Source organism: Anopheles funestus, chromosome 3RL (assembly GCF_943734845.2).
Source record: "Anopheles funestus chromosome 3RL, idAnoFuneDA-416_04, whole genome shotgun sequence".
In the NCBI taxonomy this organism is placed as follows: domain Eukaryota; kingdom Metazoa; phylum Arthropoda; class Insecta; order Diptera; family Culicidae; genus Anopheles; species Anopheles funestus.
The window spans coordinates 19,935,742-19,963,393 of record NC_064599.1 but is presented as its reverse complement, the minus strand read 5'-3'; the positions used below and the strand labels follow the sequence as shown (position 1 = coordinate 19,963,393).

General features: G+C 43.1%; 6 protein-coding genes across 9 annotated transcripts in view; 3 read left to right on the top strand and 3 right to left on the bottom strand.

Annotated features, from left to right (window-relative positions):
• LOC125770351 (semaphorin-1A) overlaps positions 1-9,229 on the bottom strand; it is a 90,131-nt gene extending 80,902 nt beyond the window's left edge. The window contains exon 1 of one of the 2 annotated variants that reach the window (XM_049439821.1): positions 7,522-9,229. The gene's annotated coding sequence lies outside the window, so the exon portion shown is untranslated. The remainder of the gene's footprint in view (positions 1-7,521) is intronic. The other variant, XM_049439816.1, reaches the window with a different exon arrangement.
• A 414-nt stretch (positions 9,230-9,643) lies between these two features.
• Positions 9,644-12,116, top strand: LOC125770354 (pseudouridylate synthase 7 homolog). Its single transcript, XM_049439824.1, has 3 exons — positions 9,644-9,979; positions 10,040-11,679; positions 11,752-12,116. The coding sequence occupies exons 1-3, from the start codon at positions 9,801-9,803 to the stop codon at positions 11,997-11,999; spliced, it is 2,067 nt and encodes a 688-aa protein (XP_049295781.1). The 5' UTR covers positions 9,644-9,800; the 3' UTR covers positions 12,000-12,116.
• Positions 12,117-12,263: 147 nt separating this feature from the next.
• LOC125770356 (uncharacterized) lies at positions 12,264-14,190 on the top strand. Its single transcript, XM_049439826.1, has one exon. The coding sequence runs from the start codon at positions 12,375-12,377 to the stop codon at positions 13,641-13,643; it is 1,269 nt and encodes a 422-aa protein (XP_049295783.1). The 5' UTR covers positions 12,264-12,374; the 3' UTR covers positions 13,644-14,190.
• Positions 14,191-14,255: 65 nt separating this feature from the next.
• Positions 14,256-17,961, bottom strand: LOC125770353 (uncharacterized). The gene is made up of 6 exons (XM_049439822.1): positions 17,483-17,961; positions 16,889-17,403; positions 16,687-16,795; positions 16,516-16,612; positions 15,108-16,451; positions 14,256-15,028 (listed from the first exon to the last, which is right to left on the bottom strand). The coding sequence occupies exons 1-6, from the start codon at positions 17,698-17,700 to the stop codon at positions 14,888-14,890; spliced, it is 2,424 nt and encodes an 807-aa protein (XP_049295779.1). The 5' UTR covers positions 17,701-17,961; the 3' UTR covers positions 14,256-14,887.
• Positions 17,962-18,356: 395 nt separating this feature from the next.
• Positions 18,357-21,339, bottom strand: LOC125770355 (protein bric-a-brac 1-like). The gene is made up of 7 exons (XM_049439825.1): positions 20,885-21,339; positions 20,640-20,773; positions 20,242-20,329; positions 20,052-20,148; positions 19,050-19,973; positions 18,815-18,950; positions 18,357-18,730 (listed from the first exon to the last, which is right to left on the bottom strand). Exons 1-7 carry the CDS (start codon positions 21,103-21,105, stop codon positions 18,669-18,671), a joined length of 1,662 nt encoding a protein of 553 aa, XP_049295782.1. The 5' UTR covers positions 21,106-21,339; the 3' UTR covers positions 18,357-18,668.
• Positions 21,340-22,039: 700 nt separating this feature from the next.
• Positions 22,040-27,589, top strand: LOC125770350 (zinc finger and BTB domain-containing protein 17-like). 3 transcript variants are annotated; one of them, XM_049439815.1, is made up of 8 exons: positions 22,040-24,233; positions 24,442-25,200; positions 25,331-25,460; positions 25,518-25,614; positions 25,694-25,992; positions 26,074-26,734; positions 26,800-27,112; positions 27,183-27,589. In XM_049439815.1, exons 2-8 carry the CDS (start codon positions 24,456-24,458, stop codon positions 27,326-27,328), a joined length of 2,391 nt encoding a protein of 796 aa, XP_049295772.1. In that variant the 5' UTR covers positions 22,040-24,233; positions 24,442-24,455; the 3' UTR covers positions 27,329-27,589. The 3 variants fall into 3 exon arrangements, with proteins under 3 accessions (XP_049295772.1, XP_049295771.1, XP_049295770.1); XM_049439814.1 differs by having other exon boundaries at positions 22,961-24,233; positions 24,442-25,161; positions 25,694-26,734; XM_049439813.1 differs by having other exon boundaries at positions 22,965-24,233; positions 25,694-26,734.
• The last annotated feature ends 63 nt before the right edge of the window (positions 27,590-27,652 follow it).

Here is a 27,652-nt window from a genome sequence, read left to right as displayed (position 1 = left end):
TGCAACCTTCGAACGTTTCGAATATTCGGTAACCTTTATATATACGTCCCAGCATCACCTAATCAACCTAAACACCGAGCCCGATTACAAGCCAGGAAAAACCAACAAAACGACAAGCTTATCTCACGCTTCCGGTCGCTTTCCTGCCCTTTTTCCATCCCAACATCCGAATATCACTCGAGTTTAGGGGTCGGCATACATGTGCACCGTGATGGAAAGTGCATCGGGGAAGGACGCGAGACAGAACGGCAGGGGACGCACAATACACACACCCGTCAACAACAGACCCGTTGCACAAACATGAGAAGGAAAGCTGTACTTTTAGCTCACGGAAAACAACGGACGCTATGGGACACAACCTCAGACAAACAAAAAGGGGCCTCGTAAAACCATGAAACGGTACGTGAGGTACAACCGTTTCGTCTTCAAATGTACGCACGGATGCGTACACTGTTTTATTGTGCCAAGTGTATGTGTGTGGAGGACCTTCTGCGTTATACCGAGGGAAGAAATGAGGGAAAAAATAAAGTTCGGGAAAAAACTGCTTCCTCTGGTTCTATTCTTGTTTCCCATACCACGAAGAAGAGAAAAGCATTAGGGGGTAGCTTTTTTACACCTGGCTGTTGTATGCTTTTTAGTTCAATCCCTCGAGGTTAAATGCAACAGGTAGATGAGTGAATATCTCCAGGAATTGAAACACCAAAAAGGAGTTTTGAAATAAGCTTCTCCGTCACATCTTAACAGACGGAGAGAGATTTACCAAAAACCTATCCATCATCTAGACATCTTTTAGCAGGTTCTGGTGGTTCAAGATCGGTACGTGATCGGTCTAATCAGACGCTAGATTAGACGTTCCCTAAACATTCGATCCAGGACATACCTTTACTTTTCCAGGTTTCTTAATTCCAGACCCAGAACTCCTCGTAATTTATCGCCATTTACTGCTGGGCGTGACAAGAGCACAGACTATAGAGAGGAATACGCTGCAGTAGAGAACATGGTCGTGATTTGTATGTTTTGCGTTTGTCGCCGGTTGGCACGCCGTGTGTCATGTTGTTTTGTCAGTTTGTCCATGTCAGTTTGTGTAAACGAGGTAAATGGTTCATTTTTCATTTCACGTTTTTCTATGAGGGTTTGTTCACTTCCTACCTGTGCTACCCTAGAAACAAACTGACGACCGATGTTAGTCAAACTGTCCGATTTAGATGCCAGAATCAGAGCAGTACACGGTAGCTAGTGTGCAGCGCTTCAAGCTGGACGGAAACTGGATGTCCTTCGGCGTGGACGGCTAAACCAAGGTGTGTAAGATCGATTTCAACCGGTGAAACACCGACGGGTGACTGCAACAAGGTAGCGGGCATTAAGAAAAATTGCAAGAACAGGTTAATCCAGCCACATTGGTGACATTTTATATTGCCGCGTGTTTGAAACAATGTTATCTGCGTCTAGGAAACCTATCCTGCACTGGACAGAAAACACAAAAAAATCCAAACATTCTGAGACTCCAAGTGGCAATCTGCAGTAAAGCAAAGAAAACACCAATCCACCGAGATTCCCACAAAACCTTTCTTTTAGTGGCAGAATGGCAGAAGAAAAACCGGTCCCGGCGGAAATTGAGCAACAAATGTGACATTTGTGTAGAGTGTGCGATCTTCCCATATCTTCAAACCACGGCCCATTATGCTTCCATCTTACAAACGGGATAGAAAAATCTCCACATCACCAACATTGCTCCATTCAGACGTCCATTGTTTTTTCGTTAGATCTTTCTCCCCCTTTAACGGGGTCGTCTCTGTGAATCGAAATAAATTATCATGGAAGCAATCGCTAACCTCACTTCCTTCTGATTCGTCTACCGAGGGGTCTAAGTCATCACAATAAATTGTCAATAATGGACGCATAGTAGCGGTGCCTTGTAAGGGAAATATGTTTAGTCTACATCTTGAGCAGCCAATAGTAACCGTTTCACCGTCAGTCTATTGACTGTTTTGTGTTAAGCGGCTGTTTGATCACATCTAACATGGAAGAATGTTACGATAGGTTAGGAGATACCACTGTAGACACGATGGGACACGAAAGGGGCAAATATTCCCAATGGGGATGGAAGATTTTACAAGTTCAACCTTTTGCAGGAACTTGAACCTTCAAACAAACTGGATAGGAGATCTACAAGAGACCACACCAGGATCCTTCCATCCATCCGTCAGTGTACCCGCGGGTGGAAGTAAGTGTTTTGTATTTAAATGGGACATGCCAAGACAAGATCACGCTGCTTGACGAACGAATAAGACATATTCCTTGTTGGGTTTCTAGCCGATCCCCGCTGCAATCTTTGCCTCGGAGGACAACCAAGAAGAAAGTGGCTATCCGTCCAATGGCATAACCTCCATCAGAGAGCTTTTTAACGCTTGGAGCAACGTTCCATGCTCCACAAACAACGTACGCCGATGATGCTCATGTAGCTCACCAAACGCTACTACCTTCGCTCGGTAATAATTTATATCGTTTTTTATTTCTATAATCATCGTGTTCTGTCTGATTTAATGCAGTAGATAATTGCTAACGAAGGGCCCCACACTGGCGGAAACCTGACAAACCAAACGAGCTGGAACGTGAAGAGTGGAAAGGTTAAAGCACGCACAATATAAAAATGAGACAAAAAAAACAACGTGTAGAACGAAGGCAAACAGTCTGACGATTGCGGAGACTTCAAGATTTTAGTCCATCTTTACCCTTTGTTCTTGTTTGGTGCTTTGGTTTTCAGTTTTCTGTTTTTTTTTCTTCCTTTGCCTTAATGTCTACTTTCCATCGAATAATGCCGCTGCTGTTGACATAGCCCAATCGGCTTTGTCCAGTAGCGTATATTTTTTGGGCTTTCCTTAAAAGCCACTCCGCGCCCACGAAACGATGGAGCCTTACTTTCTTATCCAGCCGGGATCTCTTGATTCTCGTTTATGTTGCTACTTTCGTGGACTGGGTAGAAAGAGCAGATTGAAGTAAAATGGAAGTATCAAACTCTATTAGAGTGTCCGACGACGTCACACACCACGGAAGTGTGTTTGGAAGAAAACGAACAGCACCGCCTCCAACAATCGACAGTAGCGGGTGGGTGACGGAAAGGTTGGAGGATTGAAGAAATCTGTACTATTCATCTTGATTAGCTTCTGCCTACCAACTTCTTCTCATCTTCATTTCTCTCAGAGGATCACTCCATAGGATGCTGCGAGGAATATCTTACCAAGGTTTCTCACTTGTAGACTAGCCCCCGGAACATTTAGCCACAAGATGGCGGCTGTTGGACTAGCTTCGAACCATCTTCAACCGATTGCGGCTGGATCTTTCCTTTATGCCATGTTCCAACCTCGCTAGGCGCATTGTGCGCGAAGCCCGCGGTCGTCTACAGTCAGCGTCTGGCTCGTCAGAGCAAAGAATGACTGAACGGATTGTAGGATAGGCTCCAAACGTTTGCCGTACCTACACTGCCAGCGTACGAAGATGCAGAAGAATACGTAATCAACTGTGACGACTGTGCAAAAGGCTCACCGGAGGCTCATCGGGTAAAGTTAACCGGTTTAGCAACATGTCACACATTAAATGTCCCGAGCAAACTTCGATTTGTGCGCGCGGACCACACCGTCCGATGTCATGTTCCATGCCTCCTCCGCTCCGATTATTGTCGGAATAGCAAGTTTTTGCACTCCCGCTTTGCAAGAACTCGTTCCCTCGTTTTAGCGTCCCATCGCGTCTTATCGAAAACACCGCAAAAGCGCGATTGGGCTCCGAGGTTCTTCGGAGCACCAGAAGATCTGCGGTCTTCCCTTCAATCCTTGCTTACCATATGGTGTACCGTTTGCTCCACACGTCCAGAGGGCTCGTTGCCTTTTGTACGCTCAGAATCGCCGAGCGTACGAGCGTTTGAAGAAAACACAACTCAAGATCCTCCTCTTGACGGCCAACGATCTTCAATCTTTGCGTTACAAACATCCCCCAAACAACGGATCCAGAGCCACACACCAGGTCGTGTGTCCCGGGAGCACAAAAAAGCCCACTCCTCTGCCCTATTCGCGATTAAACCATCCAAGCACGTACGCTGCAAAACTCGCTGCGCAACTATTCTTCGATTCCTCTGACGCCCTCTTGTTTGGGACGTTTCTTCTGTGTGCGTGTGTCCTCCCATCTTCGCCATATCTGGATGGATACTCTTCATCCGCTTTCGCTCACTTCACCTTCGCACAGGATCTTTCTTCGGGGTGTTTTTTTTCTTTATTTTCTCTTGGCGTTGTGTTTAAGTCAGAACTTTTCGCTTACGCGGGGCGTGATTCTAACGGGGCTTTTCGATGCTATTAAAACGTATCATTTGCTAGCGATGCCAACTCTTAGCCCTTAAAAGATATACACACAAGCGCACATAAAAAACCCCACAACCGAACGAATCTTGAACAGATTCAGATAGATTCTGAAGGTAGCTATAGTGTGGTGTGATTTGGGCCGCATAGATAAGTGTCAGCACGCGCCTGCACATCGGTAAGAGTCCGGGCCCGTCTTTCGGTGCAGTGATCCCCGGCCGATCCCCGGAACCGATATAAATGTCGTCGCATAGCCGCACCTACGCAAGTTCATATGTATCAAGGCGCATCACAAATGTCACATTTAAGCGCCAGGCACGCCACTTGCGTCGGGATGTAACCGGGTATAAGGGAGGTACGGTGTACCATCGGCGACTCTTTGCGATTCGTCTTCGTTGATCGAACCGGGCAGGAGGGAAGGAACAAAAAATCGCTACGTGTTTATTGCGCTTTTCTTTGGCGTTTAAAAGAAAACACTAAACCGCACGTCAGTCGCGAGCAAAAATGCCTCACGGCGAAACATTTAATCGAATGCAGCAAAGAACGCACATAGGGCACGATCACGAATCCCGTCCCGATCGTCTCTATCTGTGGCAGACGGTGAAACCGGCCAGAGTTTTCTTAATCGACGATGCCATTTCACATTACACCGTGCGACAAGGCGATAGACATCAACATCACGTTGTCGTTTCACCGCACAACGCTTACCGTTTACCAGAATGGGAAAGCCAGAAATTGCCGTACTAACACGGCGGTGAAAATGATGTTCGAGATCGAGCAAAAAGGGACACTCCCCACAAAACTCCCGGCAACATTTTCACCCCTTTTGCTACTACCATCAACGATCATTCAGTAGAACGCGTCCTGGTGCGCGTGAGATAAAAATACTTCCCACTAGACTGTTTTGGGTTTTTCCCTCCTTCTTAGCAGATTTTCCCTCCATACTCTCACAAAACGTATCTCCCGCCGAAAGTCTGCAAGTGGAAAAGCATTTTCATTCTTCACGTTAATTTGGCACCGCCAGATACGCGGATAGACACGCGCGCGCGCACCCAAACAAAAATCTGCGCATCAGCGTCTACGATCTCCTTTTCTTCGTTTGCCGGTAGATCTGGCCCGATCCGGCACGTCACCGCCCGAGGTGTGTATATGGAAATAACACCCCAGCAATGGTGTTCAGACTGGTTGATTATTTCGTCCACTAATTCGCGTTACGTTTCGGCTGCACGGCAGCGGCAGAGAAGAAAACGATAATCCTGCCATTTTTAATGGGGTGAATGTTTAAGTGGTACAGCAAAAAAAAAACAACAAATCAGCTCGCAAAATGCGTGCACTTTTTGCTTTAATTTTTTTTTGTATGTTTCCTTTATACTTTTCGCATTGGGAAACAAATTAACCAAACTGGAAACGGAAAGGTTGAAGGTGGAAACTGTGCACGCAACGTAATGGAGAAACCCTCAGTTGAATGTAGCAAAGAAAAAAATGAAGTGATAGAAGATAATTTTAAACAATTATTTATTCTGTGAGAAATTACGTTGATTTATTTATTTCACGCACTAATGGGGCATGTAAAAGTTAATTTTCTATGCAAAATTAAATTGTAACAATAGATTTTATACATTTTGTACATTACTGTTACGTCTCTATCTAAATACATTCAGTGATACAATCTTGCCTCTATTCTATTTGTTGGGTTTTTTTACTGTTACTCTAAACTCAAGGAACAATAAATCTATAGATTGATCTGATCTCGAATCAAATTGTTGCTACTACCTGCCACCACTGGTTGATATTTAATTTCATCTCAATCCCCTCGACCATTCTCTTTTCGCCCATCCGAAGGTATTCGATTCGTTCGAACGGAGCATCAGGAGAAAAACCGGTTGGATTGGCTAGAAAATATAGCCATGTCCATGATTGCGAGATGTAAGTAATTAAACGACAACAAAACAAGATGACCAGTCGGGAACGGATCGGAATTTGATCGATCCAGCAAGCAATGGTGGACCCGGTAGCAGGAAACCATCTCGTTGCCACATCTCGATCAGAACATCAAGTTCAAGATGGTGGAACCCATTAATAGTGGACCGGAATTTGTTTATTTGTTTCTCAATTGACCTTGATCTAGACGGGCATGCGACCCGATTGAAATTCCGCAAAGCAACCGCCAATTGAGCATCTCGATCACGCACGCACGACGTTGCGTGAGTGTTGCAGCGTTGCATGACTTGTGACTCAGCTGCATGAGCAGTGATTTTTCACGGAATTCTACCCGACTCGTTATTGATGGGGAATTTTAAATAGTTGAGATTGTTCATTGTGACTGTGAGGAATTACTTAGCAATCGAGCGCTGAAACAGTGGAACTAAACATACAATTAGTAAGTGATTTTCAATTGTAAAATTATTCCACTAAATAATATATGACATGCAACTAAGAGATAGATAATGGAGCTATTAACGCCGCACGTCCATTATTTGATTGATTTGACAAATTCTCGCCCAATACAAATTGCTTCATTTTGGACTCTGAACCTTGGGGAAGGGCACAAAAACCACTTCCACTTTAAATCGTATCAACACAACCTTGATCACATCCACACTTAGACAGAGGGACGATAATGGGGCGCTATCGAGGGAAAAGGGGCTCGTAATGATGATTATTATACGTTTCACCATCGAAAGTGAATCGATCGGTACCAGAACCCACCAATCATGTCTAAATTGTAGCCAAATTCATGGGCGCGGGTGAGTAATTTAAAGCACCAAACTCAACCTCCACATATCTACGAGCGTGCAGGAAACGAATCCACAAGTAATGCACGTGTGTTCTGGTGAAGATGGCCAAAGGAAAAAAATGGTAGAATAAATGCAAATGAAAAAAGAGCACACTTTTTATTATCCACCGAAAGGAAAACTCCGGCCCACGGAAACGAATGGAAGGAAGGAAAAGGGAAAATTAGAACAAAATCAACCGCACCTAATCCAAGCACGAGACCGAATTCCCATCGACGGGAACGGATGCGAAATAATCGTCAGCATCCTGCGGCCTTCGTAATTTCAATGATCGATCGAGAGGAAAAGCGTTTTTCCTTGCGCGTGTAATTTACGTATAGTGATTTAATTTAACTTTTCTTAAAATGAACCAGTTCCCAGTTTTGCTGCTTCTCTCTTACCTTTATCGAACGGTGATGATTTTCTTCTTCGGTGGGATTTATTTGCAGCGTAATTTGTGCTTCAATTTCCTTCGGGCGTGTGGTTCTAACCGTGTGCCATAAAGCTGATAATTGCACTTTCAATGTATCTTTCGTTTTATAGATCGATCAGCAAACGATCATGCGTTCGGGGTAAGGAGAAGGCTTTTTTTCTTCACTTTTAACACACGGCTTGTCATGTGACACTCTGTGAGGTTTTGTTTTTCGTAGCTTTTTGCACAATTTTATAGCTTTATTGTATGCTGCAGTTTTCCAGCAAATAAAACGGCCGATATGATTTCGAAATTTGAACAAAAAAAATCCGAACAAAACCAACAAAACTAACCCAATGCTCACCGCAATTCACCTAAGGCAGGGCGCGAATCAAATTTCATCCCTTTTTTTTTGTTGCACTTTTTGTGTTGATGCACTTTTTTATACGTAAAACTTTTTTAACCATTAAACACACACACAAACAGGGCCACTTTGCGATGTACGTGAAGTTGCACAAGAAATTATCGTCACGTTGCACTTTATTTTAAGCGGGCAATTTTTCTCTTTATTGCTTCTCAATCTGCTTGCGTTTGCACCGTACGGTGGAAAAAGGCACTGCACTATCGAAAAGGCACTAAGTGTACACGCGAACGGGTTTGGATATGTGCGTTGGTTTGCTTTGTTTTTAATCAGCAATTTGCTGCTTCTTGGATATCAATGTTTGCACTTTTCTTTACCACAAATACACACAAACACACGCGCACACGCATGCCTTTTTATTAACCCCCAAAAAAAACAGAAGGATAATCTTGATCGATGCAGTTTTGGGATGGAGATTATAGCAAGCCTGCTTCGATCAGCGTAAGCTGAAGCGCACGGTACAATGCTCTCACTCTCACACTTGTGCTTTGCAATCACGGGATCACGAGCACTCTTTCCTTCTCGCAGCCGTCGATCGTTAAAAGCATGGAGTAAAATCAAACACAAATACACCACACACAAGCGGACGCCGCTTTACACACATCTCTACACTAAGCACGCAGAGCAAAACGAGTTTTTCGATCGTTTGTTTCCTGGTACGTTTTGAGCCTTTTTTTATTCTCTTTTACTATCGTTTTTACGATATATTTTTCATTTTATTGCCAGTGCGTATTCTTTCCGTACCTTTTCCACATACGCACGAGGTGTGCTTTTTTTCTTTTCAACTAAACGTATGCGTATAGCTTCAGATGAAGAAGATGCTGCGAAGGAACTGTTATGGCGTATTTGTTTCAGGTGCTTTTGTTTACGGCAATGATTCCACCCGTGGGTATTTTTAATGGCGCGCATTCATGATCGATTGAATCCTTTCACGATCAACTGGTACTACCTTCACCGTTCACTATCATTTGTGATCCTTTAATTCGGTATCGCGGTAGAAAAGCGGATACACTTTCGATTAGATACAACTTTTAAAGGCCACCTTATTTTACAACTGAAGCACTACATTCGCTTTATATCGGATCACAATCATACGGAATATAATTGTGGCAATTGATCTTCCACACTCACAAAATTACCATATTTTCCAATTGTTTGGAAATGCCGGCTAAACAAAACGAACGCAAACACTCAACACGACGGACGTACCTTCGTCCATACGCTTTGAACGGTGAGAGAGAACTAAACGCACTCTAGCCCATGCTAAATCGTGTTCTTCTACCGCACGCATCAGCTTTCTCTTTCTTTCTCATTCTTTTAAAAATTTGTTTACCTTCAGGTTTGTGAGAGAAGTGTGGCAGTCCGCTCATAATCTCTCGCATTTCCTCTCACTGTATGCAAGAGGTTTTGCAAAGCGCTAGAAAGAGATATTCGGAGAGTTCGTTGTTTCGCTTCCATTTTGTCTCTTGCATTGTGGTTTGGAAACGTGGACGCTTTGGCGAAAAGTTCTAAATTAATCAGCAAAATATATTTGTTTTTCTTTTTAATTTATTAACTATTTTTTGCGTTGTTTGAATAATTTTCATTTTGTCATTTTTAAAATACAATAGTGTATTCAATTTATATTTTAAACCCTAAAAATAATCAGAAAAATGAAACGGTCCCTTTGTGATCTCGTTTGCGTAGTCTGTGCACCGCCAATAAATAACAAACAAAATCAAAACGTCAAATAAATACAACAAATAGCACGTTGCCAGCAAGCTTACCGGCTAGAAAAACAACCACTCTTTGTTTTACGGCAAAATCGTGTATTTTCTGCATTTATTTCAGCACTCCATTCGTCAACGATGGATCGAAAACGATTTAATCAGAATAAGCGTCGCTTTGGCCCTAACAAGCATGGATCCGGTAAGAAAATTAATTACCAAAAAGACACCATCCGCACATCCTGCATCGCGGAGAAAGATATCTTCTGTACGGAATATGTTTCAAAGCTGGATGGATTCCAAGGTATTTTAAAGTCCAGGTTAGTTGTTCGTGCTGCTTACTTTACACAGAGCAAATTAAAAGCGTTCTCTTGTGTTAGATTTTCAGACTTCCACGTGAACGAAATAAGTGCTGATGGGGAAGAAGGTATTCTAACGGAAGTTTCGGTAGTACCACCTTGCGATTCGGAAGATAAAAATCTGATCCCTGAAGATCAGAACAAGGAGTTAGAGCGCTTAATCGAAGCTGAGAACATGAAACGAATTCAGGAAATAGTCGATGGCATCGGAGAACATACTGTGAAAATAGATGTCACTAATCGGTCGAAAGAGGATCGTACAGCAATACACAACTGTATAAAGGCCGTGTTCGGTGCTGCCGTTGTGGGATCTACCGTAGCCGAGGGTGATCGCAAATTGATACAGGTCACAAAATACAGAAAGATGGAGAAAAAAGATCGACGAGAGAAATGGAAATGGCCTCATGAGTATACTTACTTCCTGCTTTACAAGGAAAATATTGACACCATTCAGGCGACGCTTCTACTCAGCCAAGGATTGCACTGTTCCCCTTCGGTGTTGACTTACGCGGGGACGAAGGATCGACGTGCTAAAACCACACAGTGGATGTGTATAAAGACACGAGAGCCGGCAAAGATTATTCAAGCCGCACGAAATACGGGATGTGTTACCGTTGGTAACTTTTCGTTTAAACCTACCGTACTGAAATTAGGACAACTGCAGGGTAATCGATTCCGCGTTGCACTCCGTCAAGTAACCGCTAGCGATGAAACCATCAACGGTTGCATGGAGGAGTTCCGCAAAAAGGGATTTATCAATTACTATGGTTTGCAACGGTTCGGGAACTGTGCTTCAGTACCCACGTACAAGATTGGTATCGAGCTGCTTAAGGGCAACTGGAAGGAAGCGTGTGAACTGATCTTGCAGCCGCGTGAAGATGACCATCCATACATGATGGAAATGCGATCGATCTGGGCAAAGACGCACAATCCTTCGGAGGCGTTAAAGAAACTTTCGCCAGCGAATAAATCGGTCGAAGCGATGCTGTTACGCCGGTTGGCAAGTCATAGTGCAAAGGATTTCATGGGTGCTATTGGGTATTTGCCGCGCAATGTACGGTTACTGTATTTGCACGCTTATCAAAGCTTAATCTGGAACCGTGTGGCTTCCGAACGCATTCGAAAGTATGGCTTTGAACCGGTAGAAGGAGATTTGGTTTATGCAGACAACCAGGACCAAACGACCATTGCACAAGTGGAAGCAATGAGCGGCGGTGAAGAAGGAGACTTAAATGCAATTAATGCCCTCAATGATGATGCTGAACAAAGCGAGCTTAAAACGGAAGATGTTGGCAGTGGAACGATGGAAAAATCGTACTTCAAAAATCTTGTACGACCTCTCACCGCGGACGATATCGCATCAGGACGATATACTATGTTCGATATAGTATTACCACTTCCCGGTCATGATATAACGTACCCGGGCAATGATTGTGCCCGCTGGTACGAAGAGGCAATGGCCGAAGATGCACTATCGTCGGAAAAATTGCAGTTAAAATCGAAAAGTTTTTCACTTGCTGGGGCTTACCGGAAGCTGTTTGTCCTGCCAGAACGTTTGGAGTGGAAAATTGTACACTACGTAAACGCAACGGACACACTTATTCTTTCCGATTTGGACAAATTTAACAACGTTCCCGAACCACCGTTTGCAGGCTGGGCAGGTGAGTAGTGAAAGTTTTCCTTTTTTTTTGGGGTCACTGCCATCATTAATCATTTTTGTCGTCTTTCCACAGAGAATGAGTCGGCCCAAAAAGCGGTCCTGTTGGACTTCCGGCTACCTACGTCGACATACGCTACGATGGCTCTACGAGAGATTCTGAAAACTGACACCTCTTCGAGTAATCAACGTACATTGGAAAAATTAGGACAAGCAGCCGCACAAGCAGAAAAGCAGGATAAGGAAAAAGAATCTTCCCCTACAGTGCCAAACGCAGATGACGAACCACATTGTAAAATAGCGAAACAAGACGATGGTGAATAGTTGTTTGCACGAAAAGTAGGCAACGTTTTGTACAGTTTTGTCAAAAGTAACCTTTTTCAATTCATAACTCATAACCTTTTTTCAGTTCATAACGATATCTTTTATATGCAATTAAAATTGTGCAATTATAATAATGTGCAAATTGTTATGCAATATAACGTTACTGAAATTATCACATTTTTTCTAAACATTCATTCAAAAATTCAAACAAACATTTACGTACCGTGTAAACGCGCATTAAGCCACGCTAAGGCGTCCTTCGGCTGGGAAAATTTGACAGACCGACTGTGAATCATCGCTCAATAACAACACCGTTTGAGCAAGAAAACTGCAACAGGGACGCTCCCATTTGCAATTCAGAAATTAACAGCGAAGATGCACTTCTTCCAACTTATCGCAGTAATAGTAATCGTCGTGCAGTTCTCCTCCACGATTGTGGCCCAAAACTGGGAATGTACAGTAGAGCAGTACGAATACGCCCCGAACAAAGGGGATCAGTTTTGCGTGTTCCGGTCGGTTGAGTGGAAGAAAGGTAGGCCCGAACCCGAAATTTCCGGCTCAACTGCATCCAAGGTTGCCTTCGTTGACTCCAGCTTTGCCAGCATACCGGACAGTTTCTTCAACAAATTTCCTCAGCTGGAAATACTGGTGGCGCAGAATGGTACCCTCAAAGAGCTTAGCATCAAGAACCGCGTGAAGATCGTGCACGCAGAGAAGAATCAGATAACAAGCTTACGCATCGAGGGTTCAGGCATGATGCTGAAAGAGCTACACATACAGGACAATCCCTTGACGAACATCGATACCATCGTGCGTAGTTTGAAAGGTTTGGAGGTGCTGGATTTGAGTAAAACGGCAGTTGCTGACAACAGCGATGGCACAATCGATTTATCGCTGTTCGCTTCGCTTCCCAATTTGACCGAGCTGTACGTGACGTACATGGAAGCAAGCTACGTGGAGAATGAAATCCAAGCAACCCTGCCAAAGCTGAAGCTGCTAGATCTGTCAGGTAATCTAATCACACCGAGTAACTTTCGATTGCGGGTGTTCCGTTCGATTCCCAACCTGGAGGAACTATATCTGCGGGATACCGTTATGTCCGATTTGAGCGTTACCGACATTCGGGAGGACCTGCCGTCCCTCAAGCGGCTGTATTTCGATGGAAACAACTTACGCTGCGATCTGCTAGAAGCACTGTTGGCACACTGTAAGGAAAGGGGCATCGAAATGCCTAGCCAGTTTAGAACATGCTATCTCGGGTACGATAGCTTGGAAGGGTTGTGCTGCGTATCGTTCATTAGAGATGTCCCTAAGAATGGCAACCAAGGTAGCGTTTCTAACCCACCAAAGGATACTGGTATCGTTACTAATCCGCCAAAGGATACTGGTATCGTTTCTAACCCACCAAAGGATAGTGAGAGTCCCTCAACGGGTAGCACCACAACGAGCAACACGGTTGATACAAGAACGAAGGAACACGAAGCGTCCAACGAATCAAATACTACTAATAAGATTTTGTTGTATGTAGGCATTGCTGTTGCTGTTTTGCTTGTTGTTGCTATCGTGGTATTTTTCATAGTTAAGCAGAAAAAGAAACATCAGAAAGTACCAACAAACGATAACGCAATGCACGATGATCTGTAAAAGTTGGAATCTGTAGGAGTTCCGTTACAGATAGCTGCTAGTATACTAATGCTATCGTTTACTTATTGCAAAATCTATCTTATACTTATTATTTACTTTACTTATTACAAAAATCAAAACAAAATCTATTCGAATCGCTTAAAGCAAGTATACTGTGCTGTAGAGTTTTATAAAAATGCATTTAATTTTTGGATTATACCCACGGATGCTCTGAGAGCGTGTACCAAAGGAGTGCCTTCTGACAATCGTTATCACTTTACCTCTCTGATTGTTTGAAAAAGATAAATCAAAATTTTGTCTACACTGCCACAAATGTTGTTAATTGTTTTGTGGACGATTTTCCCTTTTTTTGGATCTTACTAAACCACCAATGTGTTGCAAAAATGCCATTAGTATTTCATTTATCAGTTAGTACAGAACCTACGCAAAAAAAAACAGGTTCTTAGTCGAGGTTTTCAATATGAATTACGTGTCTCGTGTGCTTTTGGAGCGCAACTTCGAAATGTAAAGTTGATATTAACAAACAAATAAACCATGAAAAAAGTAAGGTTTATTCTAACTTTTACACGAAAAACTTTGCCGAACTGTGGCCATCATGCGAAAGAAAAAGCATCCAGTAGAAACAGGTTCGAGCTTTTATTTCTTACACACTATTAAAAAATTTGTACAGTTTTGTAATTTATATTTTTTTTCGTTTTTTTTTTCTTGTGTTACGGCTTTCTGCGCGATGCTTAGATTCTGTACCATATGCTTATATGGCGCTACCTTAAAATAACATCGTAAATAAATGTATTTATTATATCAATGTTTGAAATAAAATAAATCTCACCCGTGCTAAAGTACCGTTTCACCGATCTTTGAGCCAAACTGAATGTATTGCATGATGATATTTGACGAATTCATACGACCTTCTTCCTTTTAGAACTCCCAACAACATGGGTTTTTCAACAAGCTGATATCTCTGAATCACAATCGCTATGAATGCATGACTTAATGAGTACGCTGCGGGAAAATATCTCAGCCCGAAGACGCCCATACGTTGTTCTTTTTCTTTTTAAAATAAATAATTCACTTTTACTCAACCTTCCGCGCAACGGTACCCTAGCACGAGTGTCCTATGTTTAAAAATACAGAGTTACATAAAAATTATGTAAATCCCGGTAAAGAACAAAAAGTTTCGTAAAGTTAACTATGCCACATCTGCAAACGTCAGCATTCCATCGGAAGACGACCTGCTCTGATACTTATTCGTCCGACATCGATAGGTCCTCGTAAAAGTGTGGATACCGTTCGGTGTGTTTCTTCAGTATGTGATGCACCCAATCGTATTCCGAGGCAAGAAATTTGTTGCACAGATCGCACTGTAACATCGTTAGGTGTCCTTCCTGCAAAGCATAGAGAGCATAACGACCCACGTGTCAGCTAAGATCGTACACGGGGATCACATTTGTTGTACCAACTTACCGAATTGTTGTCCGTTAGCTGCTCGCCTTTGGAGTGTGTGTAAACTACGTGTTCCACCCAACCGTCGGACGTGTTGAACCTAGTGCCACATATTTTACAGCTGTACAACGATCGCACCTTCGCCAAGAATTGACCTCTACTTGTCGATTGTATTGCATAGGTTTGCTGGTTAGAGTACCGTTCCGGTTTACTTGACTGATCGGTCTGAGAATTCGTTTGCTTGTGCGAGGATTGCTGGATGCGTACGGTGGTGGACGGTACCGTTCGAAGTGTACGTCGTATGTCAGGGGGTTTTGTGGCTGCTTGTACCTTGGGGATTGGTTTTACTGCAACTGCTGTTTCGTGTTCCGATCGTACCTCATCATGCGATGGGGAGCTTTCTTGTGATTCCTCATCGTGAGGACTGCATCCGTTTACATTTCCATTTTGTTTTATCTGATCGTTGGGTTTTATGTTTTTCTTTTCGGCGATCGCTTCAGGATCAGGTGCTGATTCTGGTACTGGTTCTGGTGTTAGCGCCGCTGGCGTGGATAAATTGCTCACGGAATCTCCATTTACAATGCTACATATTTCGTAGTCTGCGTCTGTGTCCGTTTCCGTGTCCGTGTCGATATATTCGGTCCCGAAATCTTCGTCCTCATCTTCCTCACCATCCGCAATCGATTCTCCCTCGATATAATCATCATCATCATCATAGTCATCTTCAACGTCCTCATGATCGTTCGCATCGAAACCATCGCCTACATTATCCGCAGTGTCCTTGATAGGAACGTTACTGTCCGTTTGTTTATCATTTTCATCCTTCTTCTTATCTTCACCTTCCGTATCCGATCGCAGCAAATCAAACCCAATTTCAGACGATACTTCCAATTTCTCCATTTCTTGATCAGACTCAATTGATCGAATTTTTTTCGCTTTCTTTGTCAATTTTTTGCGCCGCTTTCTGGACCGTTCGCTTCTCTGTTCCGTGTCATTGCTTGAATCCCTTGAAGATGGAGCAATCACCGTTACCGTTGAGGATGCTGAAGAACGATCCTCGTCGAAGATGGATGAGGCACAAAAGTCGTCATTATTTGTAGCCTTTCCCACGCTGGCCTCGGAAGGTTGCTGTACACGCTCGTCAACAGATTCAGCTTTTTCTTCGCTCCACAAACCGCGTATTCTTAAAATATGTCCGCAGCGCAAAAAATCACCCATCAATTCCTCCGCCACTGTTGCCTTCCCCGTGTACATGAACTGCAGCAGAAGCTGCATTACGGGTTGCGAAATGTCTGGCTGAAGGCATACGGTAAGCGGATTCCCGTTTGTGTTTGGCTTCAGCGCTCCCAGTACGCTGGAAAAGAACTGTTAAATGATGTTGATGATGTTTAGCGGTGGCATTACGTTATACGAATCATTTTTGCTTTACCTCACTGAAATTTGCCAAAACTGTTCGATGGGCTGGCATAACACACGTGACACCTTCGTGGCACGTTATTAACATAACATCGGCATACATTTGGTTGCTGTACAAAACAGAAACGGATCGATAAGGATAAGTTTGCATTATTTCAATATTATTTACAATGACAAGCTTTACCTGTACAGTAGGCTCAAAAAATCCTCGATAGCTGCTTGCCGGAAAGAAGATTTTATATGAAACACTTGATTTCTGGATTTCTTTTTCGATGGTTCCTCAAAGAAGCAATCTGAAATTAAATAACATTCCCCATAATGCTCATAATTATCCATTTGGCCGTTTTTAACAATGTGCAAAACACGCATACACAAACCAAACGTACCATCATCATCGTCCATTAACGAATCTGCATCCGAATCGGTATCACTCGTGACGGAATCTTTTGGCTCAGATCTTTCCGGCTCGGATTGTTCCGGAACGTTTGCTTTCTCTGCGCCTGACCGATCCGATTCCCGATCTTCTATGGCAGGAAACTCGTCGACAGCGTTTTCATCGTCGTACTGTACAGCATCGGAATACTCTTCTTGATCAGGACGGTCAACATCGAGAGAATCTTCGTCCGGTTCTAGCTCATCGTCCTCGATATCCATCGAATTTTCTTCCAGCTCAAACTCTCTTGGATCTTCGTATTGGCCTGCTCTTTTTCTGCTAGATGCATGCTTTTCAATAGCTTCCGTCATGATGAGATCCATTTGAATATAGTCGGACATATCGTACACCTGGCCACCCAAATTCTTAAAGCGAACCGGTGCGGTATATTCGAAGAAGTTCGAAATTTTGTTGTACAAGCTCCACTGCGATGGTTTGCCAGTTTTCATGACTTCGCTTGCCTCCTTTCTGCAATTGAATAATAACAACGCAATTTAAGGGATGCAGGGCTCCGTTATATTGCTTCCATTGTGTGGTATACCATTACCTATACTTTCCGCTGAGGTTATGTATGCGACCTCGCACCTGTTTTACGGTTGCCTCGAGACAACCCGCACTTTTAAGTTCATCTACCATCATTTCGTAAATTTCTTCATTGCCTCGACCTGCCTTAAGATGTTGGTAATATTTCTCCCACACTGTGACCAAGAGTTCGAGCTGTGCGGTCGTCCAGCGGTTCTTCGTTCGAACGACACGGTGTGACATTGTGTTATCGCAGCACTATTAACAGAAATTCAACGATAAAATAGTAACAACGTTGGTATTTTTTGGCTAAAAATTGGAGGGCCGTGAAACATAAACAAATAAATAACGCTATTCCGCTAACAATCTTTGACAGCAGGGAAAACCATAACAACACATGGGTGTACCGTGGTCATTTTTATGACATTTTTGTAAATTAATAATAATTATCGAGATATTTTTTGTTGTTTTATTTTATTCATTAACCACTTTAGTTTATTATATTAATTAAATTGAAATCCGAACAATTTTTATTCGATTCACCACAATGTATGCATTTGCGACGTAAGTTACAGGAATGAGCATGTGGTTATAAACTAAAGTTACTTTTTCAAATTCCAGCCAGTTGAAACATATTTCTTTTTAAATCTTTGGACCGAAGTTAAATAAATTAAACCAAACAAATAACATTATTGAATCGTGCTTATGTGTTATAGATTCTTATGGGTCCGATATGAGTTTTTTTGTTAAGTACCCTTCCATACTGCGCCGCATGTTCTTATTCAATTGCAGGATGAACGACGGATCTTTCGTATCAATTGATATCCACCAAACTACGAAATCGAAGCAAATCCATGCTGTATTTCGCAACACAACATAAGTAAATCGTACATCGTGAATTCGTTAAAACGTATATTTCGACATGTGCGCAAATGTGTCTGCTCTATGCTCTATGTTTATGCTCTACTACAAGTCCTTATTGCCTAATGTTGTATAATTTTCTACTTGTAACTTCTTTTGTAGTTGTATCTGTACTTTGCTTCGCAGCAAAAATACTAATATTAAAGAAGCAACTGTCATAGCCGGTAAAAAAACGGAAGGGGTAAAATAGAGTATATCATAAAATTGTTCAATCGAGGTTATCGTTTTTGTTCTCCATCCCGCCCGGAACATCATCTCCCCGTCCATTCCGGGCCCAATCGTGAGTATCATTAGTCAGCGGAGCTTGTTGATGCGATGGAACGAATTTTGCTAATACTGGGCATCAGCTCTTCTGTGTGAGAGAAAGCATAATGCGAACAAGAAAGGTTCAATGATTAAACGTGTATTTTAGAGGTTTGTAAGCTACCGGACTTACCAGAAAACTGGGCCATTTGTTGCTGTAGCTCTGCGGTACGATCGTTGTGCACCTGCAGAACATGCTGGGCCCAGTCAACTGCCGATGTGAAGAACTTCCCACAAAAGTCACAACGCATGTTGTTTAGTGGCGTTTCCTGCAAAAAGAATACAGCAAATATTTGTTACGTTAACACCATTTTCTCGTATCATGCAAGTGCATTGCGAATGCCGTGTGAAGACCATCGTTTGCTCACTTCTTCTGCCATCCTGTTCCGCTTGCGCAGTACTTCCGAGGCGTCACCATGCGAGCTGATGATGTGCTGCAGCAGATGGTCGGTGCTGGTAAAGTACGAGCTGCACAGATCACAGGTCAGAGAGGGTTCTATTGGTTGTTGCTGGTGTGATGAGTGAGATTGTTCCTGCAGCTGCTGACGCTCGTTCTCCGTCCCTTGTGGAACCAACAGTGGAGGTTGCGGTTGGTGCTGTAGCGTGTAATGTTCCGATGCCTGTGAGGTTTGTGCCGTTGGTTTAGGTTTTGCATCTGTCGTTAGTTTCGCTTTGACTGCCTCTTCCGGTAGAATCATAACGTCTTCATCCGAATCATTGTCGTCATCCAGATCATCCCATTCGGTCGGTTCTTGTTTCACATCCGAGAGACTGCTGCTGAACAGTGCGGCCGCACCGTGAGCCATCGCACGCATCGAGCTAGCGTGCAGATCACGCTGGATGGCCGCGATAGCAAGACGTTTCTGCTCATCCAATGCGTCCAGCGCGGACGTACCAGAATCGGAAGCCATCTCGGTCGCCAGTTCGGATGTGAGAGCCGATCTGCCAGCTGCTGGGCGGCTACTTGGTTCGCTGCTTTCCTGCGATGAGGTACCTGGTTGGCGATAGTGCATCTTGCGAGGTTCAGCACCCGGTGCCCGACGTTTGTTGCTCATGCTCGAGGACTGTTGCTGCTGGTTTCCCGTTCGGCTTTCGCTCCAAAAGCCGCGAATTTTCAGCAGCTCACCGCTGCGCAACACATCGTCCACGTTGTACTCTGGTACGGATGATTGGCCGGTGTACATGTACTGCATCAGTATTTGCATCGTCTGGTGCGATATGCTTCCCGGCAACACAATGTACGTGTTGGAGTTTTGCGGTACATTCAGTTTGTCGAAAATGTTTGCAAAGTACTGTCGGTTGGAAGCATAAGATTAAAACATATTTGCATACGAAGGAAGCGGCCTGCTAACGATACGCAAGATACTTACCATACTGAAATTGCCCAGCACCATTCGATGAGCTGGAATGGCGAATGTTTCACCATCGTGACAGGTAACCAATGTTACATCCGCGTAACGTGGGTTGCTAAAGAAAAACGTGAAAGCATTTCAGGCACGTTAAATGATTTTTCACGCACAACATAAATTAAACGTGCACAACAACTGCCACTATACTCACAAGTACAAATCGGTGAAAAAGTTGTCAATGTTTTCGTGTCTGTAGTTGCATTTCAGCTGGTACACCTTAGTTTTGCTCTCTGGTGTCTCTGAAGAAAACATTTGTACAGTAAAGAATGGTTAATTCCTTGTTTCCTTGCTTACTGCGCCACTTCAAGCAGGTGTAGCGGATTAGGGCACAATCACATAATTATTTTAATTTCACTTGTTTTCTAAACATTTTTGGAAATTCTATCCTTTTTATGTCTCTTCCTCTTCGATTGGACAAGTGTCGCAAAAAAAAACAAACATGTACATGTTTTCTATGCTTCTCCTACCAGGAAGGGTCATTAAATATGGCCCCTATCTTCACACCCTCACACCAGACAGAAGCAACCCTTTCGCACACTTTATGCTCACCTTCCATGCTTTCCTCCTGAGTTTCGACCGTTTCATCCAGTCCGCCGGCATCGTTGCTTAGGATGTTGTGGATCTTGTTAAACAGTGGCCAACGCGAAGGCGAACCACCGGACAGCGTTAGCATTGATTCCTTTCTGTGAAGTAAAACGCACCGTACGCAGAGCCCCACCATGGTGACATACACGCCATCCGTACCGAAAGGTTAGAACGTGGGAAAGTTCGCGTGCCAGAAACGGGATAATTACCTGTACTTGGCGGAAAGGTTATTGATCCGGATCCGAATGTCTTCCACCGTAACCTTGCACCCGCTCTTCTCCAGCTTATGTTTCATCTTCACGAAGACGTGGTCATTCCGTCGGCACGATTTCAGCTCACGGTAATGCTCGGCCCACAGATCGATCAGCAATTCGATTTTGGAAATCGACCACCGGTTTTTCTTCTTCTTGTACATCTGGCTGAGCTCCATTTTCGGGTGCAGTACGTCGCGGTTCGGCTTTCTTTCACACTTTTAATGCTCGTTAATTATGCTTCGATTTTTTTTAATGCTTTCCCTCTCTCCTCACGGTTATTCTGCGTCCTCTTTCATTACCAAGAACCAAGCGTTGCTGCAACATAAACAAAATCTATGGAGCTGTGACAGTTGGTGAATGCCGAGGTGATTATAGACTAGAAGCCGTTTTCTAACCACCTTGGATGGTGCCAACAGCCAGTCGTGTTGATGTCGCGCTGTTCATCATTTCGCGATACCATTCAAAGGAAATCGTGATTAAAATTGTAGAAAAAGTTTGTAATTTATAGAAAAATTACGATAATTTATTTGCAATACATCCAGGCTGTGGTTTAGAGGTACCCTGATGTCTTGCGCCGCTTTTATTTGTGTTTGAACGAGAAGGCAATTTTGGGAAATTTTCAAAGGAAACAAAAACAACATTCATACGAATTGAGTGAACCAAAGAGCTGACGCGCACTATGAATAGAAGAACATAAATCCACAGAAGTTTGTACGGCTAGAGAAATAGCCAACGGGATGTTTGGAGATCAAATCATCGAAATGCGTGAAAAACAATCATGTAGAACAAGTATCGTAAGTAGGAATTTCTACGAAAGGGTAGTAATACACCCACTTGGAATGAGTTAATTACCTATTTCTATTTCCCCAAGCAGATAAAAGAATAGTGTAATCAACATCGACGGATTAATGAAGACCGTTTTCCTTGATCGGATTGCATCTTTCGTGAAGGATCTTCTTCTATTTTCTATGATTGCGAAATTTGGGAAACAAAACACACAATTTCCAATAGCAAAAATGTTAAGTTTAAAACAAAACATTACAGAAAGTTACAAAATCAACGCTCCGGTAGCTTTAGTGTCAAGTCGCACACCCGCGTCAGGAGCATAATTATGCTCTCGTATCATTGTTCCGGCGAGAGTTCCTTGCTGCGCGCCGCTACCAAGCATAAACGTGTGAGAACTGGAGAGGCAAACTCCAGTGGAGCATTTTCGATGTTTCTCTGTTGTTTGTTGTGATACCACCCCTCGAGTGAACCGCGATCCTTGGCGAGCAGCACACGAGTCCTGGCCAAACAGTCTGTTTTTGCGGTGCAAAAGGTGGCTCCAGTTTAGGCGGGACTAAACCACGATTGTTTCGACCACTTGTGCTTCCAAACTGTGTAGGCGCAATAGTGACAAATTCTTGCTTCAAGTCTACAAGTGCGTGCAGGGAGATTTACTAGCATGTAAGTGAGTTTTTGTTATCCCGTTGTGTAAGATGCTCGCATTTAGTCAACGAACGGTATCAGGAGAGGACACTAATAAACAGAACAGGCTTTCTTCTTTCTGTATAGTTAACCGGTTCACACGGATGATTATTTGCTGCGATCATCTTCTAAGCTTCCGATGCTTTCCAATGTGCGATACAAAAGTGCATAAGAATGGGATGAAGTTGTGAAGGTTTAAGTGTGGAAAGCGTCATACTGCCATGCCACACGCTTCGTTGTTAGTTTATAGCTAATCAATTTATCGATCTACGATGATGGGTACACCGAAAGTGCAAAAGGCGTGGGAAGCACGGATTTGTTCCCAATTCAATCCTTTATCTAAATGATTCACTGTTGGGAAGGTTATCGATACCATAAAAAGCTGTTTAATGTGTGTGGCATTATATAAAGGAAAATTTGAAAACAAAAACAGTTGTATGCAGTTAACACAAAAACGCGCAGCGCCAATCATTGCGAATCAACAAAGCTTTTTGTTTGTTGCTGCGAGATTAAAAGATTTCACAGTCCGCGCCGTCTTACAAAGTAAACATGCGAGCAAATAAACGGGGTTTAAAAAGTTTTGCCCCCTCTTTGCCATATCGAAACAGTGAAACGCCCGCGTTCGCAATGCGTCAGATGAAAGTAATCGATATTCAATCGATATATTGATCGGTCGCAAGTCGTGAGCTGGTGTTGGCGCTTCGTAGGCAAATCGTTGCTACAGTTGCTACTATTGTTCGGGTGTATGAGGGTGTTTATGTGATTTTAAAGACTTTTGCATCAATCGTGTCCCAATCAGTTTGTAGTGATTGTTGATAACGATGAGGGAAAATGTGGGGTCGTTTGTTTAATCAATTATGTTTAGTGAAGTAGGAAACATTTGAATCGTATAGCAAAGATACTGACGGTATTGTTTAGTCAATGAAGATGTTCAATACAATGCATTTTTCTATGAAGTAATGTAGCTTTAAACCGGTGCATTATTGTAAAGTGTTTTCTCTTGATAGTTGGTAAACGTTAAGATGAAGTGATGTTGATTTTAAACAAATTGTGCTTGATAGGAGAAAACGTGGGTTTACTTTGGGTGTTTTCTGGAGTGGGAATTTCATTCTGTGCTGTTGGTTTTGTATTTGCCTGATCAAATATTGTAGTTGGTAATATACGAATCAACAAAACACACGTTCTCGCTTACAATCAATTCGATCATGGATCTCTGTCTCCATTCGCAGAGACCGTAGCATACGGCCGTATCATGTTTACGGAATTATTATGAATAGCAAGGCCAAAATTAGATTAAAATTAATAGGGTGTGAAACTGTAAAACACCAGAAATATTTATAAAAAAAACAGTGTAAACTCTTGCGTGATTTTAGATGATATGATACATACTTTTTTAGGCAAAGCACAATGTCCCTACTCATTTTTTCATTCTGAAGATCAATTACTAAATACAAAACTTATTTTATTTCACCACAAACAAATTAAAAATTAGAAGGACAATCGCCCAAACACGTTGTTAAAATTGTAACGGTAAAAAGGGGGAAAAATTAAAAATTGAATTTGACTGCTCGAACCCCACCACTCGAATATTCTCGAGCAGCAAGGTGCGTATATACACTTGAGCAAGGTGTGCCAGTGAACGTCAGTGTTGTTGTTTTGATTTGCAAATGTTGTGCAGAAATGGTTTTATTGCCATACGAAATTTTGGCATAAGGAGAAGCCAAAAGTAATTCATCGATTAATTATATTGTGGACAACGAGGTGAACTGCAAAGAGGTGCAAATTTTCTTTGGGATTTAATATTGGAACCATTGCTGAGGAGTGATAGTCGATTGAAGTAAGAAAAATCGATATTCTTATTCGTAGCGCAGAGAGGTTCACCATTCATTCAACCATTGTAAGGACAGGCTGAAATGGAATGGTTCCTAAAAGCTGATACGTGTTGTTCAGCAAATGGCTTACAATGTGTGAAATAAGTGGGAACATTCTGCCATCGGTTCTTCATAACAGCAACACCGATCTGATACCGTTTGTCATTTATCCAGATCATCCCGTAGCAATGGCCTCTTTGAATCCACCTGCCTATCACTGCATTGTTTGTACGCTGACTAAAATTCCGTTCGCATCGCTGAGTAAAGAAAGCCAACAGAAAATTGTACGCAATGGGCGGCCAGTGACACAAATGCCCAACCTAACATCCCGCTGTTTGAATTCGCTAAACCTGCACGCAACGGACTGGATGACGGGATGCGACCGGGAACGTAAGCTGTACTGCTGGCCCTGCCTACTGTTCAATACCTTCGAGTACGATGTGTGGGGCAAGCGGGGATTTTCCGATTTCGGTCGATTAGCAACGGCTCGGATAGAGCATACGAAAAATTCGTCACACCATGCCAAAAGCAAAACGCTCAAACTCTGGATCGAAACGGCTAGCGAGATGAGCGAAAGTAGTGGTGAAGAGGATGTCGAATGTATACCAGAGCTAGATTTCCTAAATATGTCCGCTTCCGAGCTGGATGAAGAGATCGATGTAAAGCCAAACGTGGAAGCATTGAATGCGAGTTTAGCTTTTTCGGAAGGTTTGAGTGTGGCACCGGTGGTGGACTTGTGCGAAACTGCCACAGATGGTAGCGGTGTGGTAACGAACCTTGAACATTCTGCCATCGTGGTGGATTGTGAGGATGATAACCCGAATGAACCGGAAGGGCAGAATGACCTTAGCCAGGCAAGCAATACTTCATCGAGTGCTGTAGTAGGACGAAGTGGTAGCATTTCAATAGTGGACGAATATGCACGAATTTACAGTACGTACAAAAGGGCTTTCGAAGTGTTGTAAAGATCGTAGATAATTATTCCTCCAAACATTCTACGCTTCTTTATATAATTGCAAACAGAGGGAATAATGAGGCCCTTCTGTTGTGTTTTATTTTTCAGAAAAGGGACAGCACGACGCCGCTGGTGAAACGATAATGTCCCACACCGTGCAAACTGGTGCAGAAAAGTATCAGCTAAAATGGCACTCACATTATCAAAACATGAACGTGTCCCTATCGAATCTCTACAAGTGAGTATTATGCGAATCTAACTGTGATATGAAGTATTAATTGATTGTTCATTCTAGAAACGATCGTTACGCGGATGTTATGCTTCTCACTTGCAACGGAGATGAGAACTACACGATACCTGCGCATAAACTAATACTCGGCACTTCCAGTTTGGTAGGATTTAACATACCAAATGGAAATGGTAGCTGAATGGTTGATTAATGTTTATGCTCTTTTCGCCTATTTCAAACAGTACTTTGCAAGCATCTTTGACAAAAATCCCGTTCCATTGAACGCCGTTACGTATATCGTGCTTCCACCTGATCTCACCTATCGCTCTATGCAGATTCTCATTCAGTACATGTACACCGGTGAATCCACCGTCTCGACGGACATTCTGAACGAAGTGCTTCGTGGAGGAGAAATACTGAAAATCCGTGGTCTCTGGCGAAACGAATGCACCAAACCACCCGGTAACGATGGTTTGCTTAGTGGCGGTAGTAGCAGCAACACCAAGGAACAACATGCATCGATTGACGGGTGTTCCGGAAGGTTCGTTAGTCCCGTCACCGTAACGATACCTCAAACGCCGCAAGCACCATTTTTACCGCATCACATACTTCCACCTTCCAGTGGGCCGCTAATACACGTGAAACGCGACATGGCCATAGATCCGGGAGAAGTGCGGCGCCATGTAAGCGTTGGCGATGGAACGCGATCACGCTCATTTTACACGATAAAAAATCAAGAAACCGCTAACCAAGAGAATGCACCACAAGTCTCGACAAATGAGGTAAGCGAAAGTCACAGAAAAGATCGAGAGAAAAAGCAACAAACGGATGCGTCTGCTCCGGGGCGAGTGGTGCTTTCCAATACGAACAATCCGAGCAATAATTGTGTAGGAAATCCGTCTGCGGAGCAGGGTGCCATGCCACAAGAGTTGAACTTTCTCGACGTGAAAGCCGAACCAGTCGAGTGGAGTGATCTTCGGGCAGGGGAACTAGCGATGCCCGGGAACGGTGATACGTTGGATGCTCCACGAAATCAAGAACAAAATAAGAACGATGAAGCTTCAATCCCACCGAAACAGATAAAGACGGAAGAATGTCACAGCTCGTCGACGATGGAAAATTCTCACTCTTCGTCCTCATCCACCGTACAGCCGACGTACTCTCCGCTAACTTGTGAACTTTGCAGCGAAACGTTTACCGTTCCCGGTGAATGGGTGCGGCACATCGAGGGCCACAGTGAAACGTCGCAAACGCTCCCGAAACGAAGGCGTCGTGCGGAAGAGGTTAGCAGGATTTGCAGGAATGAAAAATTGTTTTATGTACTGATTTTTGTTTTTCTTCCTTTTAGTCAGAATCGACGGACGAAACGGCCGCATTGCGGTGCGATTTGTGTGCAACATTTTACGTAACTCCCGCCGATTGGGTAAGGCATGTACAGAATGCACACACCGAATCGGAACTGGCGGCATGCAATAAGCGTGCGAACCGAACGACACGTAGCCGTATATCATCCACTACTCAACATTCCCCGACCACTGCAGCGACGGCAGTTACACCCGGAGCAGGAGCGGATGGTACGCAGTCAGAAAAATACTGCAGTGTATGTAATAAATCCTTTCCTTCCTATGCCACCATGGCCATCCACAGACGAACCCATACCGGTAAGCAGAGAGAATATCGCTAATATATCCTGTGATAGATATATGATTAAATTTTTGTTTTTCCCGATAGGCGAGAAACCATTCTGCTGTGAAATATGTAACAAGGGCTTCACCGTGAAATCAAACCTCATACGTCACATGCGATCCGTACACAACCATGCCGGGTACCAGCCGGCATCACCACACTCCGACCAGGATAGTGAAAACTCTGAGTGAAGGTTAAATGTGCGACTCCTTAAGTAAATTACCCACTCTGTACTAGGCGGTATTTTGACATTATGTTTGTAAAGTGATTTTGCTTCTTTTCAACTATGCATAGATGTTGAAATTTAAGCTTTAAGTATTATTCAATATTGAATGGTTATGAATGATAATGTAAGAATATCGTAGAAGTAACGCAGTGTGGGAGAATATTGTTTCAAATATTCTTGTGAATCTCGTAGTAGACTAATAAAACTAATTGCTTAATGTTTCGTATATTTTAGTTTACAATTGCGAATATTTTTACTTTCGAACGCTATTAATATTGATTTAGAAATG

Excerpts from the sequence above, each read along its gene's own strand:
- LOC125770354 (XM_049439824.1), top strand. The coding sequence starts at position 9,801 with ATGGATCGAAAACGATTTAATCAGAATAAGCGTCGCTTTGGCCCTAAC. Across the intron at positions 9,980-10,039 it reads CAAGGTATTTTAAAGTCCAG|ATTTTCAGACTTCCACGTGA; the intron begins GTTAGTTGTTCG and ends CTCTTGTGTTAG. Across the intron at positions 11,680-11,751 it reads ACCGTTTGCAGGCTGGGCAG|AGAATGAGTCGGCCCAAAAA; the intron begins GTGAGTAGTGAA and ends GTCTTTCCACAG.
- LOC125770356 (XM_049439826.1), top strand. The coding sequence starts at position 12,375 with ATGCACTTCTTCCAACTTATCGCAGTAATAGTAATCGTCGTGCAGTTC.
- LOC125770353 (XM_049439822.1), bottom strand. The coding sequence starts at position 17,700 with ATGTCACACCGTGTCGTTCGAACGAAGAACCGCTGGACGACCGCACAG. Across the intron at positions 17,404-17,482 it reads AACCTCAGCGGAAAGTATAG|AAAGGAGGCAAGCGAAGTCA; the intron begins GTAATGGTATAC and ends ATTCAATTGCAG. Across the intron at positions 15,029-15,107 it reads AGCTAACGGACAACAATTCG|GAAGGACACCTAACGATGTT; the intron begins GTAAGTTGGTAC and ends TATGCTTTGCAG.
- LOC125770355 (XM_049439825.1), bottom strand. The coding sequence starts at position 21,105 with ATGGAGCTCAGCCAGATGTACAAGAAGAAGAAAAACCGGTGGTCGATT. Across the intron at positions 19,974-20,051 it reads TGCTGGGCAATTTCAGTATG|TACTTTGCAAACATTTTCGA; the intron begins GTAAGTATCTTG and ends TCCAACCGACAG. Across the intron at positions 18,951-19,049 it reads GGAACAGGATGGCAGAAGAA|GAAACGCCACTAAACAACAT; the intron begins GTGAGCAAACGA and ends TTCTTTTTGCAG.
- LOC125770350 (XM_049439813.1), top strand. The coding sequence starts at position 24,456 with ATGGCCTCTTTGAATCCACCTGCCTATCACTGCATTGTTTGTACGCTG. Across the intron at positions 25,201-25,330 it reads CGAATATGCACGAATTTACA|AAAAGGGACAGCACGACGCC; the intron begins GTACGTACAAAA and ends TTTATTTTTCAG. Across the intron at positions 26,735-26,799 it reads GAAGGCGTCGTGCGGAAGAG|TCAGAATCGACGGACGAAAC; the intron begins GTTAGCAGGATT and ends TCTTCCTTTTAG.